Source organism: Bubalus kerabau, chromosome 5 (assembly GCF_029407905.1).
Source record: "Bubalus kerabau isolate K-KA32 ecotype Philippines breed swamp buffalo chromosome 5, PCC_UOA_SB_1v2, whole genome shotgun sequence".
NCBI classification, from domain to species: Eukaryota; Metazoa; Chordata; class Mammalia; order Artiodactyla; family Bovidae; genus Bubalus; species Bubalus kerabau.
This window is the reverse complement of record NC_073628.1, coordinates 124,176,935-124,194,053: the sequence shown is the minus strand read 5'-3', so window position 1 is coordinate 124,194,053 and position 17,119 is coordinate 124,176,935. Positions and strand designations below refer to the sequence as shown.

General features: G+C 44.7%; 1 protein-coding gene across 12 annotated transcripts in view; it reads right to left on the bottom strand.

The window, feature by feature from the left end:
- The window catches only part of PTPN14 (protein tyrosine phosphatase non-receptor type 14), a 190,255-nt gene that overhangs the window by 26,182 nt on the left and 146,954 nt on the right, over positions 1-17,119 (bottom strand). For all 12 annotated transcript variants that reach the window (XM_055582980.1, XM_055582975.1, XM_055582978.1 and 9 more), the window contains 7 exons: positions 15,923-15,993; positions 14,877-14,964; positions 11,199-11,287; positions 7,738-7,825; positions 6,903-6,985; positions 4,001-4,058; positions 772-850 (listed from right to left, as the gene is read on the bottom strand). In XM_055582980.1, the coding sequence (XP_055438955.1) occupies positions 772-850; positions 4,001-4,058; positions 6,903-6,985; positions 7,738-7,825; positions 11,199-11,287; positions 14,877-14,964; positions 15,923-15,993 (556 nt within the window). The remainder of the gene's footprint in view (positions 1-771; positions 851-4,000; positions 4,059-6,902; positions 6,986-7,737; positions 7,826-11,198; positions 11,288-14,876; positions 14,965-15,922; positions 15,994-17,119) is intronic.

Sequence of the window (17,119 nt, the reverse complement as noted above, 5' to 3'; positions counted from 1 at the left end):
ATGCAGTTACTGAAATGATCACGGAGCACCGGCTCCAGAGTTAAGACACTGATTTTCATATCCAAGCTCCTCCAATACCCTTTCTGTATCCCAGTTTCTATAGCAAATGGAAATAACAACATCAACAGTACCTATCTCCTGGGTTTATTTTGAGGATGAAATGAGACAATGTACTTAGAATAGTGCTTAAGGAAAAGAGTTGCTCTATAAATGCTCATCATTAGACCATTATTGAAATGGGTTTTTTTTTTTTCCATACATTTTGCAGGGGAGTGTTTAGAGAGACAAGGAACTAAAGAGTTTAACAAGTGCACTGAGAAAGAGACTGGGGGAGAGGCGGCAAATGAGAGCTAAAATGAGGGGCTGAGCTTATGTGTGTGTTTCTTTCATTTATTCTGGACGCCTGTGTTCTCTGTCATGAAAACCTGGCTGACTGTTACAAGCTCTCTGATCCTGGCAAGGAAGGTGAAGAGTCTTCCGCTGGGCTTAGCTGTCACTCTCTTCTCCAACCCACTTTTGAGGATGAGGAGGAAGAGAAAGGAACTCGCCTTCTGTCTTCCCCCAACTCCTTCCACATGCAATTCTGGGGAAGTTTTCGTCTCAGGGGTAAATGGTATTCCGTGACTCTCACAAATCCCAAACTGCTGCCATTCAGACCAAGACAAAGTTAAAATAAAAGTATTGCTGTCACCTAAAACAAAATAATCTCAGCACTGATCCCCAGTACTCAAATTCAGGTCTTAAGAAGGGACAGCAGCAAGCCAGCGTTACCTTGAGAAGTGTGTGTTTCCGAGTAGTGTTCGCCACACTGGACGTGCATGGGAGGCAGGATGTAGGGCTGTTGCCGGGGCTGAAACAGAGAACACAGCACACGTGGGAGGTCCTGCACCGAAACGCTCACGAGCGCCAGCCCGAGCACACGACAGGCCCCACTGCTCATCCCTGCAAGGAGACGTGCGAGGGATTCTCTGCCTCCCTCCCTCAGCCTACCCTCTTCTGAGCATCTGCACCCTCATCTCATCACCAAGCTTCAGACTGGAGACACACAAAGCAGGGAACGGGGAGGCTGGTTCAAGGTGAGAAAGAGGCTGCAATCAGCATGAAGGCACTTCATTATAGCTTATTTTCTAACACCCTTGCAAAGTTCCCAGTGCCATTTTTCAAAGGAATAACTCAGAACATGCATATTATTATGTTCCACCTAAAACATAATGAGAGTCGAGGGGAAGCCTGTTTCCTTCTATTCAAAACTGGGTCCCTCCTAAAGCCACAAGCTTGCATCCTTCGGCATAGCTGTACCCGTGGCCGAAGTTCACGTTGCCACAACAACCTCTAACAGGGGTGTGGGAGTGTTAAGCTGGGCCCACTTGCAAACGTATATAATCTGAAATGGGGACCCATAACAGTAAGTTTGCGATTCCCAAGACCACTTACTGACCCTCCCCCATTGCAGAACCAAATGTGGAAAGGTCTTGCAGAGAACCTCGCAGGTGCAATCATCTACCCTTTCAGTGAAGACTCACTGCCCTAAGACTCAAACATGGCCATTTACACTCAATCTGAATAACTGCGTGTTGCAGAGGAGGGTAAAACTCTTAGAGAAAACACCAAAATGCTTAGACAGTTTTACTACTTGGGGAGCCGACAAAGGAAATATGATTAGTTGCTAATGTGGTCTAGAGGAAGTCATTTAATCTTAGTAGGTCTCAGCTTCCTGTCAATCAAATCAGTCTCCTCCTTCCAACATTATCCATTTTATTTAGATATTGGGGTTCCAAGTAAAAATATGTTTGAAGAAAAAGTTGTAATGCTAAAAAATAAACTTTAAGCTTGCAAACAACCAAACCGGACAGTCTCTTATATTTCTATTTGATTATCTTTAAATTTGTCTTATAGACATTGGTTTAAATATTACTGCTTTGGGACAGAAGTTGAGATCAAACCAAAAAACCATACAAAGCCAGCAGGGGTCACACTTTCTCAGTATCCCTAGACTGAAGAACACTCGGCAATATGAAACTGGGTTGATAACTCATCTACTATTTCCTTTTCTGCAAATAATGTTTATGTACCAAAAGAGCAAATAAAGAAGATATAATGACCAGAAATCCAAAAATTAAAGAGAATCAGAAGAGAAGAAATAAAAGTTGAAACCAATCTAATACAGTAGTTAAGGGTATCAGTTCTTCTAAACATTCCCAAATCTCTCTTTGGCTGGTCTTTGACTAGCAGTTTAAAAATATTTTTCCTCTTTTTGGTAACACCTAATTCAGCTCAATTTTTTCCATGACTGGATAGCCAGTTTTCAGGTCAACAACAACAACAAAAAAAAAACAAAAAAAGCCAGCAGGGAAGGATTCATATAAGAGAATAGAAATACACAGCAAGGCAAAGTTAGCTCATCCTGCCTTCTCTAGCTTTAATTTTTTAAAAAAGAAAAATCCTACAAGTAAGTGACTGTTTATGAACCGACATAAGTGTATAAGCAATACAAATGAGAAGTAATAATAGCAATCTTCCAAATACCATTTCAGGATTGTATTATTTATTCTATCTCTTTATATATTTCAGTGTATTATTCTGTTTCTTTCTAGATCTGCTAAGACAACAAATTAGATGCCACAATATAGGAGGCAGAGGAGCAAGAGAAAAACAACCACCCGGAACCCTGGTTATCAGCTAGGAAACTCAAAGGCGACAACGTTATCTGGCTTTACTCTCATTCATCCCAAGGAACGCTTGCTGACACGGTTTAATCCTAAAGGGCAGAGGAAAGGGAGAAGCCAGGAACCTGGCTTCCTGCAGATTATCTGCATCCGAATGAAACAGGAAAGCCTCTGCATCTTCTCCAGATAATCAGGATGCGATCAAATCACAAGATGGCCCTGAAACACTGCTTCCCCTGGCATTTCATGGACACAAGTGAACATTTATCTCATTAGTAAAGACCTGTGGACTCTAAGGAAGGGAAAAGGGAAATAATATCAACAAAGGAGAAGAATAAAGAAAACAATGCCAGGAGGAAATCTGTTGCTGCTTCAGGGGAGAAGCCCAAAGCAACCCACTACATCTCCAAGGACTTTCTGTAAGAGATCGTGCATTGACACAGAGAATTAATAGTATTTACACATGGGTTCTCAGGAATTATTACATGATGATAAGATGTCCAAACTCTAGCATTCTAAGAATTCATGTGAATGCATTTTCCAGAAAAAAAAAAAATCCTTAAATAGTTCCTTTTAAATGACAGGTTAAAGATGTCCTATCATGTATAAAGAAAAATTTTATTCTCCCATCAATTCAAAGGAACTCTTCACCTACAGACATTTAAAGGTCATGTGTTTATTTTGATTTTGTGTAAAATAAATCATAACCTAGAATAAGTTATTTCCTTATTCACATGACAATGAGTTGTTTCCTTATTCGTATGAGGAGAGCAGTTTTTTTGTGTTTCTTTTTTTAAAGCTAACAGTAGGTAGAAAAGTACCTCAACTCAAATTCTGTTGACCTTAAAATTAGAAAATTAATTAACCTTAATTTTCTTCCCCACTAAATATTCTATCTGAGACCATCAACTAGACTCCTTCAATATTTCCTTCAAGGAGTCATTTTCTGACTAGTTTATTAAACTGTCTATGGCAGTGAATACAAAAGAATTTGCCGAGATTATAACTGATGACATGTCTAAATGTGCAAAAATCAGGAACAGTGATAAAGCAAGTGGGGAAAAAAACACACACAAAGTAAGCTGCATGCTGAAGGACTAAGATCTCATCGGCCTGGAATAAGACTCCCAGGGTGAACCTGGGGTCACATTTAGAGAAGTGATGGCCATGGGTGTGCACACCCCACCTGCAGAGCAGACTGATGTCCTTCTGCGTTCTCATCAGATTTCACCTGGTCATGATGCCCTGGCCACCCCTCCCCTCAAAATCAACCACAGAAGGACACGTGAACCCCAGCAATCAGAGGACTTGATAACTGAAGATGTCATACATACCAGGGAGGACCGGCTCCAGGTGGGTTGGCGTCTGATAGGGGGTGGAGAATTGGATTGTCTATATGAAAAGTTGAAAAAAATGAGGATGGTTATTCTTATTTACCATGTATAAGATGACCTGATAGATGAGAGAGGGAGAAGAGGGGAAAGTAGACAAAATGGGTTAAGAATCACAGTAGAACAGGGACTTCCCTGGTGGTACAGTGGATAAGAACCCACCTCCCAGTGCAGGAGACACAGGTTCAATCCCTGGTCCAGGAAGATTCCACATGCCAAGGAGCAACAAAGCTTGTATACCACAACTACTGAGCCCTCGTTTTGGAGCCCTCAAGCTACAGCTACTGAGCTGAGTGTCACAACTACTGAAGCCCGTGCACCTAGAGCCTGTGCTCTGCAAAAAGAGAAGCCGCCACAAACAGAAGCCTGTGCATTGCAACGAAGAGTAGCCCCCAGATTGCCGCAGGTAGAGAAAGCCTGAGAGCAGCAAAGAAGATCCAGCCAACCTACATATCAAAGAAATAAGAATTATGGTAAAACAAAAATATTTTCTATATCTGGTTGGTGAAGCCAAGACAATTTTAATTTCCTTTTTTGTTCTTGTTTTATTTGCAAAATGTTTGGAATAAATGATATTTTATAATGTTTTACAAAGTAATATGAAAAGAATGAGGCTTCTTTCTAAAGATGAATTACAAGGGAAATAAAAATCAAAGACCATCTTTTAGAGGTCAGAGAACAGAGACCTCTGGAGAAGGATACTGCTCATATGATGCTGATTTCATAAACTCCAGAGAGCTATCCCAAGCCTTCATGTAGCCCATGGTGAGACTCTAAAACTGCATACAGAGTTTACTGTCTATGTAGGGGATGAGGGCGTTTTTAGAGAGCCCCAGTTTTCATCAGATATGAGAATAGGAACCTCCCACACCTGGTTAGGAAGAAGAAAGGAATGGTTATTACAGAAGTACGAAGGAGAACAGAGTTTCCTTAATTTTCAGTCTAATATGTGATGCTCACTTGCATATGAAGAAAAGGACACAAAAGAAATACAAATACTCAGAAAGTTTTATAATAAAGCCACTTGCTAAGATATGGTCAAACAAGAAGACTATAGTGATATTTACTTCTCAAAATAGTTTTCTTCTTAAAGCCACCCTACGGAAGTCAACTATAGAATTCTTGTTAATTCAAAGACATCTCAACAAATAAAAGGCAGTAGCAGAAAATTGCAAAGATGTGACCTATAGGGAATCTGTTCAAAAGAATGGGGTGTGTTTGTGAGCATGCAAAGGAATGATGTGTATGCACAAAAGAATGGGGTGTGTGTGTGTGTGCAAAAGAATGGTGTGTGTGCGTGCACAAAAGAATGGTGTGTGTGTCTGTGTATGTGTGCGTGTGCATTCGTGCGTGCAAAAGAATGGGGTGTGTATGCAAAAGAATGGGGTGTGTGTGTGTGCACATACACAAAAGAATAGTGTGTGTGTGTGCGTGTGCACTCGTGCAAAAGAATGGGGTTTGTGTGTGCGTGCATGAGAACATGTGTATGCACATGTGCATTCATAACATAGACATGGCTGTTTAAATTGCTGCTCCTGAATCAGTGCTCTTCTGTTTATGTTTGCACACTTTGTTTGCAGATCTGATAGAGTCATCCTTTGATATCCAAGGAGGAGTGGTTCCAGGACCCCCTCAGATACCAAAATCCACCGATGCTTTTGTGTAAAATGGCATAGGATTTGCATATAACCAATGTACATCCTCCCACACACTTTAAATTGTCTCAGGCTACTCATAATACCTAATATAATGTAAACAGCTGCCAGTACAAAGGAAATTCAAGCTTTGCTTTTTGCAACTTTCTGGAATTTTTAAAAAATATTTTGATCCACAGTTGGTGGACTCCACGGATGTGAAACCACAGATACAGAGGGCTGACTGACTGTACTATCAAATATACTTTTAGACTCCAAGAGTGACCAGTGGCAGAGACTGGCTTAAAAGAGTCTCCATCACATAGGGAAAAAAGTCTGCCAGGACCTGATCCTCCAGTTTAAAGCAGTGCCTTCTACAGCAGGATCTGCTCTAGGACAGCATTTTCACACTCTTGGATGTGTCCACTGGGGAAGCGGGAAAGCAGTTCTTCTCTTGCATTTACATCCCTGAAGTTCTTTGAAACAAAATTAAGCACCTTGGGCGCCCCAACTGCTGAGGTACTCTGCTGAGGAATGTCTTTTGAAGGCAACCAGAGGAAATTCAATGATAGCATGAGCCAGACACACTCTATCCAAGGTCAGGTCACGGTTAAGTTCTCTCATCAGACTCTCTTTATCATCCCCATTTCCAAATTAAATTGAAAACACACACATGGATTTGTGACATCTATTAGTGTCTTCCAAATCTTCCTCTAATTACCCTGGCCTCTCATTTACAGGCGGGTGACTTGACCCAGAAGCACATGCAGGGTTAGCCAACTGTGTGAGTGCCACGGGGCTGAGGATGACAGCAGCTTCTTCTCTTTCAAGTTGGCTCATCACTCCGCTACACGCTTCTGAACACACGCTACATCTGACACGAAGGGGCGCCCTGGCAAATTGGGAACCGCTCGGCTCCTCCAAACTCATGGCAGAGGTTGGAAAGGCACTGATGTTGGCCACTCCATCCAGGAAGTCAAGCATTCACAGTCAATTTGCAAATCATTTCCCCCTAGGCATATAGGCGACACCAGACGGTCTTCATCATTAAAGCTCTTTCCCTCCCGCCTGGCTTCAGCTTGCCCCTTTAGCTTCTACAAGGAATGAGGCGAAAGAGTGAGCAGAAAAGGTGATCTACAACATTCTGAAAGCGTAAGAATTGAAGCTGGAACGAGCCATCCAGAGAGCAGGTGGATGAAATGTTTACTTACTCAGTGCAGATCTTGTTTTGTTTGTAAAATTTGTGCCGCGTAGCAAACAGTCGAGATATGTACTTGGCATTCTCGATATCCTCCTTGGAAAAGAAGAAATAAACACTTGTTTGTATATGCATTTTATTACGATTCCTCTGGGCAGGGACATGTCCCTTCCTTCCTTCACGTCAGGCACAAAGTAGCCGCCTGAGCCACAAACCAACATGCTGAAATTCAGCAGTGGTCGCGTCGATGAAGCCCACCCAAGGATGTTAGATGATACTGCGTGCTAGAGAATCCTTTATGTCCATGGCGCTGGAGTTACACTGGTGATCTGGCGTGTCTTTATATATGCCAAACCAAATGCTTTGCAAATCAATAAATGAATCAAGGCAGAGTGTGGCATGGATATCTAGCAGAGAGGTGCGTGAACTGCCTTGGTTCTCAAGAAGGCACTCAACTGAAAGGCAGTCACCAGTTTGCTTCAGATCAGCCTTGGGCTGTGATGGCAAAGAAAACCCAAATAAGCCAACGAAAGAAAATACCACGCCATATCATCAGAGCTGACTCGTGAAGGGCATGCCAGACATTGCAATCCAGCACAAATAAGACTGGTGGAGGAACACAAAGCCTAGAGTAAAACTCAGCTTGGAACCCTGGCATTGTGAGCATCAGGTCACCAACACCGCTTGGAAATGAGTGATGGCAGCACTGGGCACGTAATGGAAAGTTATGGGTCTGTTAGACTATTTATTCTCTCATGACATGGAGACCAAGGAAAGCATATTAGGAGCTGAGAAGTCAGACCGCCAGTGGCCTGCAGGACCCTGCCTTCACTGTCTGTTTTGTTTACCGTGTGAAAGAGGGCAGTCTCCTCTTTGTTGACGAGCTCCACCAGGATAGTCGACTTGTTGTGGGTGATGTTTCCCATGTCATTCCACCTGCGCAGAAGAAACCCCACAGTGTTTGCCCAAAGACTTTCCAGACATTTATGACAGGAGGGTCATCTGCTATTACTGAGCCTCACTTTACAAATTACGGTTTAGCTGTATTTCAAAAAGCTAAACGTTTCTTCCTTCAAAGCAGAAATGGAAATAAAATGCAATATTCATCTACTTAAATAGCGACATACCACCTCAACATTGCTGTTTGATAAAGTACACTTTCCCTTATGAGCTAGGAGAAAAATATGCAAGAGACTTCTGCTGCCTAGTTTTTCATATTTCCAGACGGACAAAGTCTTTCCCATGAACCCCATTTTCAATGCTGGGAGAGCAGGTCATTTAAAAGTCATGTATGGAGTTCCCAGGAGGCCCAGTGATTAGGAGTCCAGCCTTTCACTGCTCTGTGCCCCGGATCACCCCTGGTTGGGAACTAAGACCCCACAAGTCACATAGGGCAGCAAAAAAAATAAATAAAAATAAATTAGGTATTTTCAGGAACCTAGGCTGAAGAATTCACGGAGATTCTGTGTTGCAATGTACACTACAGATTTGATGATGCCACTTAGAAAAAATGCTGAGGGAAGGTTCAATGTGCCTACATTTTTGTGATCTAAAGACACACACAGACAAATTTCCTTCCCTTTCCTCATAGAGATCTGACCTAAAATGGGATACACAGAGAGCACCACCAGACAAGGGAAGGTAAAGCTCCTGCTTCCCATTCTATTTAGAGCCGGTTTCTAATCACCTCTTACACTACCTGCCCTTCACTCTGCTCCCCAACCTATAATTCCCTGCCCACTGCCTTTTCCTCTCCATCCTGCTTTTTTTTTTAACTTAAAAAAAGTTTTTTTGACCATGTTGTGGCAGAATGAGGGATCTTAGTTCCCCAACCATGGATCCAACTCACACCCCCTGTAGTAGAAGTTCAGAGTCTTAACCGCTGGACTGCCATGGAAGTCCCCTTCCATCCTGTGCTTGCTCGTGGCACTCCCATCTCTGCCTGCATGATTCCTTTAAGACTCAGAAGCGGCCACCTTCTTCAGGCAGTCTTTCCTCATTCCCAACCACCTACACGCCAGGAAAGAGCCGGGTGTAGTCCTTTATCAGTCACCACATTGTATCACAGTGGTTTATGTCTGTGATCAGATTCCTAACTAAACCAAACTCAACCATAGGACCCGTGCCTTGGGCAGAGATTCTGCCTGCTTTATCTCTGTATTCCATGGACTGATTGCATCTGGTATAGGGCACAGGCTAGATGCTTGCTGAACTCATGAAAGTAATGATGTTGCCTCCTCTCTGTATAACAGCCAGTTCTTTTATCGGCTCTCTAGGTAGACAACTTTCCCACTTTGCAGATGAGGCAATTTGGGTCAAAGGGGAGGAATTACCCTTATCCACTTTCATGCATTGGAGAAGGAAATGGCAACCCCTCCAGTGTTCTTGCCTGGAGAATCCCAGAGACGAGGGAGCCCAGTGGACTGCCATCTATGGGGTCACACAGAGTCGGACATGACTGAAGTGACTCAGCAGAAGCAGCAACCTTCCTTATCAGCATGAGTTCTATCGATCCCTTTCAGGTTTTCCTCCAATCACCCTTCTATTACACCAATGTCATCTGTGTTTATATACATCTACAGGTACTCTGCAAGCTGTCTGTTAATAGTTCCACAAGATCACATCTACATGGCCTCACAGCTACATGCTCCTTACTGAGGGTCTCAAAAGAGAAAAGATATTTGATATTCTCTGGCTCCATTCCCTCAAATAGATGGCCAAAATTCTGGATCCACTCCTCACTCCACCATATGACTTCACCTTTAGTGGCACAGTTAACAGGACACTATAGTAGCAGTAAATTCACATCTTATAAGGGTTTCAAGGCACCATGCTAAAGGAAGTGGGCTGGAAGCAGTTCCCAGGGAAACTGAACAAAACCCGTGAGGGGCTTATTATGAACAGTGAACTTTCAAACTGCTATTTTAGATTTAATCCAGAGCGCCAGAATGCAAAATCTATCTGCTTCTCTTCTCTGGACTCAAGCACTGATTTAGCTACAGAGAATTGTGTGGGACAAAAGGCCTGGATAGCTTTACCTGGGCATAAAAATGTATAGCTGCGACTCTGCCCGTATTTATATATTTTGTTCAATTCATTGCAGGTATATGAGTCCTGCAACATGTCCCAAAGTCAAAAGTGAAGTCGCTCAGTCATGTCCCACTCTTAGTGACCCCATGGACTGCAGCCCACCAGGCTCCTCCGTCCATGGGATCCTCCAGGCAAGAATACTGGAGTGGGTTGCCATTTCCTTCAACATGTCCAAAAATCAAAAAGCTTATTTTGTAGCCCCAAAGCACTCTCTCTCTACTTCTCCTTCAACAATGTTTCTATTCAAAGAGCAAAAGAAAACATATGGACAAAAATAATGGCAGGGTGGGGACCTAGGAAAACAAAAGCCAATTAGGAAGCTTTTAGTGGGAAAACTTTCTCAAAATGACCTGCAGTAACTGCTGATCCAACAAGTACAAGGCTGGCCAAGAATTTACTTCCAGAAGGTGGACCATGCTCTGACTCTAAGAGCCATCTTCGATCTTCCCTGGACATGCAGCTCTGCCTATCAGATGCACATGCAGGAAAGCTGCTTTTCCTGTAAATAATAGGCCACACTGCCCTCATAAATGAAAGCAAGCATGTAGTTTTTCGGATTTTGACACTAGCATAGGATCTATGGGCATCAATACAAGGCAAACTCATGGACCCTGTCACTTCCCTATGCTGCTTCCACTCCTGTTAAATGGAAAAGAAGGCTGAAGGATCAAAGTAATAAAAAAGGACCAAGGTCTTTTCATTAATTATAACAAACATTGATTTTTCAAAACATACTTTCACAAAGAGCCCTCTTTCTTTAATAGAAAAATTAGTTTGCACCTTTATAGCACATGGCATTAGGCAAAGGGCACGCTGGGCAATGGATGGAAGCCAGGTTGGATTTAATGACTGGTCATGGGTAATCTGGGCAAAGGTGATCCTGCAGGAATCTCATGCCTAAAGAGCCCATTTCTAACCAGACTCATAGAATTTGGTTCCAGGCTTCTGGCTCAGTGGGAGTTCAACTACGCACTTCTTGGAGTCAGTGGGAAGAAAGAGCATTCTCCATCCCCCACCCCCAAACAAACCCCCAGGGAAAGTGAGAGGAATTTCTCCATAACCACTTAAACCCTGCAGAGAGGGCTGATCTTATTAGAGTTGAGAAAAGCTCAGCTCTAATCCACCGTCTGGCTCTTAACTCATCCGTATAACTTTCGTACTCCGTGTGGTTTGCGAGAGCACCTCCAGGGAAAAGGAGAAAGGAGACAAATCAGACTACCTGTAGATTACTGCTTGTCTTCCAATTCTGTTCCTCACGAAAATCCCCATAAAGAAAATGCCCAGGTGCACACTGTTTCCATGATTGTCCTGCGCAAGATCAACAAGAGATCGTCGTGATGAAAAGCGTCCCAGCGGTCGGGTAGCCTCCCCATGCGGACCACACCCCGTTTCTCGCCCACACGTGGAATGAAATCGCAGACGGCATCCGGGCAACAAAGCAACCTGAAGGGAGGCACCCCGCTGCACCTCCTAAGAGACTACACAGATGTGTTTTCTTCTTTTATCTCAATTTGTCACATTTCCTGTTTAAGAAAGAATTTTAGGATTTTTCTCAGATTGGCTGGCAGTGAAGAGCTCTTTCATGAGCATCTATTGATATCTTTTTTAACCCTAGTTTTTGTGTTTTTTAATCAAAATTACATGTGCATACGTTTTGATTATATATGCATACTGTATCTGAGCAATGACACAGGCACATAATTTGAGGAACTGAATATTCTTTAGATCTTGTTTAAAGCAGCAAGCAGCAGACCCAGCCCCATCATTTCCTCTCCTTTAAAGGCATCCACTTCTACCACTTACAGCCCTAGAGTGTGTCCATTTGCATCCACCATGCTTGGCCTTCCAATTTAGAACCTCGTGTTCCTCAGTTCTGGGATATTTTCTCAAATTACTACCTTCTGTTTCCCCCGTTCACTCTCTTCAGAACTCCCATTATTCAGATGCTGAACATTTGGGCTGGCCCTCCAATTTTATCTCCTGCCTCCCACATTCCATAACTTCGGGGTTTTGGGTGAGACTTTTCTTTCCCTTCTAACCTATCCATTAAGTTTACCATTCCGATATCATATTGTAAATTTCTGAGAGTTTTTATTTTCTGAATGTTCTCTTTTAAAAGCAATCTGCTCCTTCAATGAGGTAATATATAATATATATATAAATACCTACACATATATATGTAAAATCCCTGAAGCTCACAGTGTGAGGGATGGGGGAATCCTTCACCCTGCAGAATCTCTGCCTCTTTCGGGATGCTTCATTCTCACTGCACTGACCTCTGTTATTCCTATTGGGGCAACCCTGGGGTGTGTATGATCGGGTATGTATTCACACTCCAGCGTGGGAGGCTAAACACTGGCTGGGACCTTTGTGAGCACAGGAAGGGCACGTGGACTATAAGCTTCACTGCTGGGCAATCTGCTGGGCCCTGTCTGGGAGAGGCCAGGGGTCTTGTCTTCAGTCCGGTCTCTTGGTCCAGTCAGGTGCCCCAGCCTCCTGCCTGGGAAAGCATAACCCAGCTTCCAGTGTTCTTGAGAGCAGAGCGGGAGCAGGACTCAGCATCCAGTGAGCAAACCATCATCCAGCCCCTGCTCTCACTTGGGAGGTGTCCTCGTTGTGGAGTGAGGGGAGAGACATGCCCAACTCAGCCCAAGAAAGGAAAGATAAACCCCTACCTTCCTCGGAATACCCATTTAAGACACAAAGACCTCCTTCTCAAGGACCTCTTCTCAACCCACCTCCCCAAAACTTTCCATTAACGAAGGAATCTTCTCACAGAGAGAGAGAAAGGGAAAGACAACCGCTGATGGCAAAAGCTGAGCGAGAAAGAACTAGGGAGTAGGGAGAGGGCCTCAGTAATCACAAGGGATTAGAAGGTAATTTACATGATCAAAAAAAAGAATCTACGTGGGAAAAGAAGACGGGCAAAGTAGAGATGCGAAGAAAAAGGAAAATTCTGTGGAAAGACTTCCCTGGGGACGCTGCCAGGAGGTGGGTGCAGAGGTCTAGGGGGATGGATGGGGACGCGGGAAGGGCAGGCCATCAGCGTGGGACAACGGAAAAAACACGGACCAGACACCCGTTAGAACAGCACACGCAGCTGGGGTTGAGGCTCCAACCCCGTGTGACCCATTCCAGAAGCTCCCTCCCCCCAGGCCCACCTGCTCTGACAGTACAGGAGCCCATGGAGGCTGCGGACACCCTGTGTTTGTGGAGGGCAAGGGAAGACCTGTCAGGAAACGCACTGGTATTCCTGCTCCCCAATCTTGAAAAATTTTTTGAGAAATCACTCATGGGGGAAAAAGAAAACAACCCACACTAAACTTAAATGGTTGTCCCTGGGACATATCCACAACATATGTTTGAAACCTTCCTTGGTCAAGAAGGACCCAACCAGCCCAGAGGGACTCCACCACGGGCAGGCTGCTCTTGCTGCTTTTTCACTTACAGCCGGCTCCATCACAGCCCCCATGGGTACCACCGCCCCGCCCCTCATCCTTGGGCCACCAGGAATCATGCAGTCTGTAGGTGGTCACCTGAGTCATGAACAGATATGCGGTGGGGGAGGAAAAAAAGCAGCAGCCCAGCGGAGTTACGCCCACGGGTCGTGAGTCAGCCGAGCCCGTCTGCCCACTCGGAGTAGCTCTGCTAGCTCCCTGTACTTTTCCCACTAAAGGACAGACTCAAAAATGCATCTGAACCCAGCACAGCGGATTTCAATGCTGTCTCCACTGCCTCTGTTTCCCACAGTTCAGAATGACTAAAAACCACGCAAGCAAATGACCCCCACGACCAAACCTCCAACTTCCAGGGCCCGAGAAGTTGGTTTTCTAGAAGTGGAGAAAAGTTTACTCTGATTTTCCAAAATATCATGACTATATATGGGCTGCTGAAATGTAAGCGGGATGCAGATGGCTTCATAAGGCATTATTGCAAGGAAAATGGATTACAACCCTATGAAGGGCAGCCATTAGAGAAGCAAAAGAAAATTAAACAAATCTAAAAAAGAGTCATTTAGCCTTTTTTGCAAGCTGCGGCCACCCTGCTCGATTCTACTTGATACACATGGGCAGTTCTCATTAAGGCAAATTGCAAACGTGCGATGGAGGGGGAACAGAACGCTTATAAAACAGCCAGTGGAGCCAGTTTGGAGTGAAATGTTTACGCTGAAATTGCAGGCGTCTCCCAAATCGCTGAAATGTGCCAGTTGCTTTAGGTTTCTGATAAAACTCCGTCTTTGGTAAAGTGGGTCAGCAGAGAGAGGAAAATGAGTTTGGATGATGGACTCTGCTCTACAGATGACCTTGCACCCTGACCCCACCACCACACCCTCACTTCAGGAGGTGAATCTGTTGCAAAGGGTGGGATGTGCTTATAACCCTTTCTAGGCATACTTTCCAGAAAACACCAAAGGGGCTGGAAACCCACAGCAGAGGCTCTCTAGAGCCAGAGAAATAAAGTACGATTGAATCCAGGAAATGTTTCATTCTTCCTCAAAAACAGTTATCACTGCATCAGCCCCAAGAAGAGAAAAGAAAAGGCTGAGGAGGAAAACTGCCGGGGAGGATCTGCATTAAGGCACACACGACGTTTGCTACGTGTCCCGCTGTAAGGTCGGCTGTGACCTTGATAACTGCTCGGCACCAGATGGGCTGGTGTTGGTACTCACTCAGAACACTGTCTTACAATTGAGATAGTCTGCTGAGGACTGTGGAAAGCTTCAAAATCTCTCCATTAACAAAAAAGGGTTTGCTTTCACTAAAGTAAATTGGTGCTAACTAATGCCATGTAGAAATGAGAAAGCCAAGCCTTCTGGTCCTCTGCTCTCAAGCAACACTGGTTTTCCAAATGCCTGTGCTGTTCTGAGACAGCTGAAGCAAGGACAGGGGGGTGCTACCTTCACAGGGAAGATCTCCTGTCCAAATCCATCCAAACGTTCCACCTCGTTGATGTACATAAGCTCGGCTTCTGCTGGCAGGATTCCACTAAAACCAAAAGAGCATCGAAGGAGGAAACGGTTAAGGGCAATAAAATCAGTGGAAGGCCCAACCCTCCTGGTGGCAAATTCCAGAACTGTGGCTTTAGTTCTGAGAAAAGCCATCATCACCCAACTGTGGGCACGGTGCACGGCTAAGTAATTCATTAACATTTCTCCCAGTAACCTTTCCCTCAACAGGGAATAATAAGAGAAAGGCAAAGCATTTAATTGAGAGCCACAGCCCTATGAACACGGATTATGCCAGACATCCTGGTGAATAATGCTGACCACTGAGGAGGGGAAAAATAGTATTTTTCTCCAACCTGGGAAAAAAGATCTCCATCATTAAGAAAAAAAGAAGGAAAAAAGGAAGAAAGGAAAAAGATTATGAGGATGATAATTTGGGAGCCAAGTAACCAAGTTAAGAGAGTCCAGGACTGCTGCACACATCTTCTGAGGTTGGAAGTGGTGGTGGTTTAGTTGGAAGGGAAGCTGTTTATTTTCTATTCATCCCAAAGAGCTCCAAGCAGCCCTGAGCAAGCTCTCAGTGATGACTTGAATCTCACCATTTTTCTCCTTGACCTTGACTTTCCCACCCAAAGTAGCTCTTGATCTACACTCAGCACAAGCAGCCCCAGGCTTCCCAAGTCGGGCAGCAGAGTTTTAGGAAGGTCAGAGAGAGGAATTCCTCTGGCCAACAGCTCTGCATCAGTGTGGGTCTACTGGTGTCGAAGAACAGGGGGAAGGAGGGATGGAGGGGGGAGAAAGGAAAAAAAAAAAGGGAAGAGAGAAAAAAGAAAGGGGAGTAGGGGCAGGGAGCACAGTTTTCCAATCTACATGCACTCTCAGAACAGAGCTGAGTCAATTGCTACAAGAAAAAGAACTGTGGGGACTCGAGCCGCAGGCTGCGGGGTGGGGGCCACCACCTGCTGTCTCAGACGGGCCAACGGGCAGCCCCGCCTCACCTGTGGGCTTTGCGCTCCTGGGCCACCTTCTGCGTCAGTTCCTCCAGAACAGCTTCTTCCAGGGCCAAGTCCTGTCAAAATGGAAAGCAGTTCAGGTCCCTTGCGATTTTGCTCAAGAGCCTTGATGCGCCCCTTTTTTCTAAAAATGTCTCTGACCCGCCTCACTCCCTCAACCTCCCTTTACTCCTCTGCAATTCCTTTTTCTTTTAAAGTTAATTTTTACTGGAGTAGAGTGGCCTTACAATGTTGTGTTAGTTTCTGCTGGACAGCAAAGCAGATCAGCTTTAAAGTGTTAAAGTGGTAGTCGCTCAGTTGTGTCTGACTCTTGGTGGTCCATGGACTATAGCCCGCCAGGCTCCTCTGTCCATAGGGTTTCCCAGGCAAGAACACTGGAGTGGGTAGCCATTCCCTTTTCCAGGGGATCTTCCCAACCCAGGGATCGAACCTGGGTCTCCTGCATTGCAAGCAGATTCTTTACCATCTGAGCTACTATGGAAACCCAAATCAGCTTTATGTATACAGATACCCCGGAGAAGGCAATGGGACCCCATTCCAGTACTCTTTCCTGGAAAATCCCATGGACGGAGGAGCCTGGTAGGCTGCAGTCCATGGGGTCGCTGAGGGTCGGACACGACTGAGCGTCTTCACTTTCACTTTTCACTTTCATGCATTGGAGGAGGAAATGGCAACCCACTCCAGTGTTCTTGCCTGGAGAATCCCAGGGACGGGGGAGCCTGGTGGGCTGCTGTCTATGGGGTCACACAGAGTCGGACACGACTGAAGCGACTTAGCAGCAGCAGTCACAGCGTACAGGTACCCCCTCTTGTTTGGATTTTCATCCCACTGAGGTCACCACAGAGCATGAGCAGAGGTCCCTGTGCTATGCAGCAGGTTCTCACTAGTTATCTGCTTTATATACTGTAGTGTGTATATGTCAATCCCACTCTCCCAATTCATCCCACCCCCTTCTCCCTGCTTGGTGTCCATATATGTGTTCTCTACGTCTATGTCTCTATTTCTGTTTTGCTCCTTTCATTCCTTTGAATTAAAGGTTGTCAGTTTTAGAACAGAGGTTCATGTTCACTTTTGTAACAGGGCTCTGCATTATAACTTAGGCTACTCCGAGGCATATTTGGGGTTGCCACCTAAACTCTGGAGGGCCTAAGAATAGCTCTTTTTCATTTTGCTTCTTCTTCC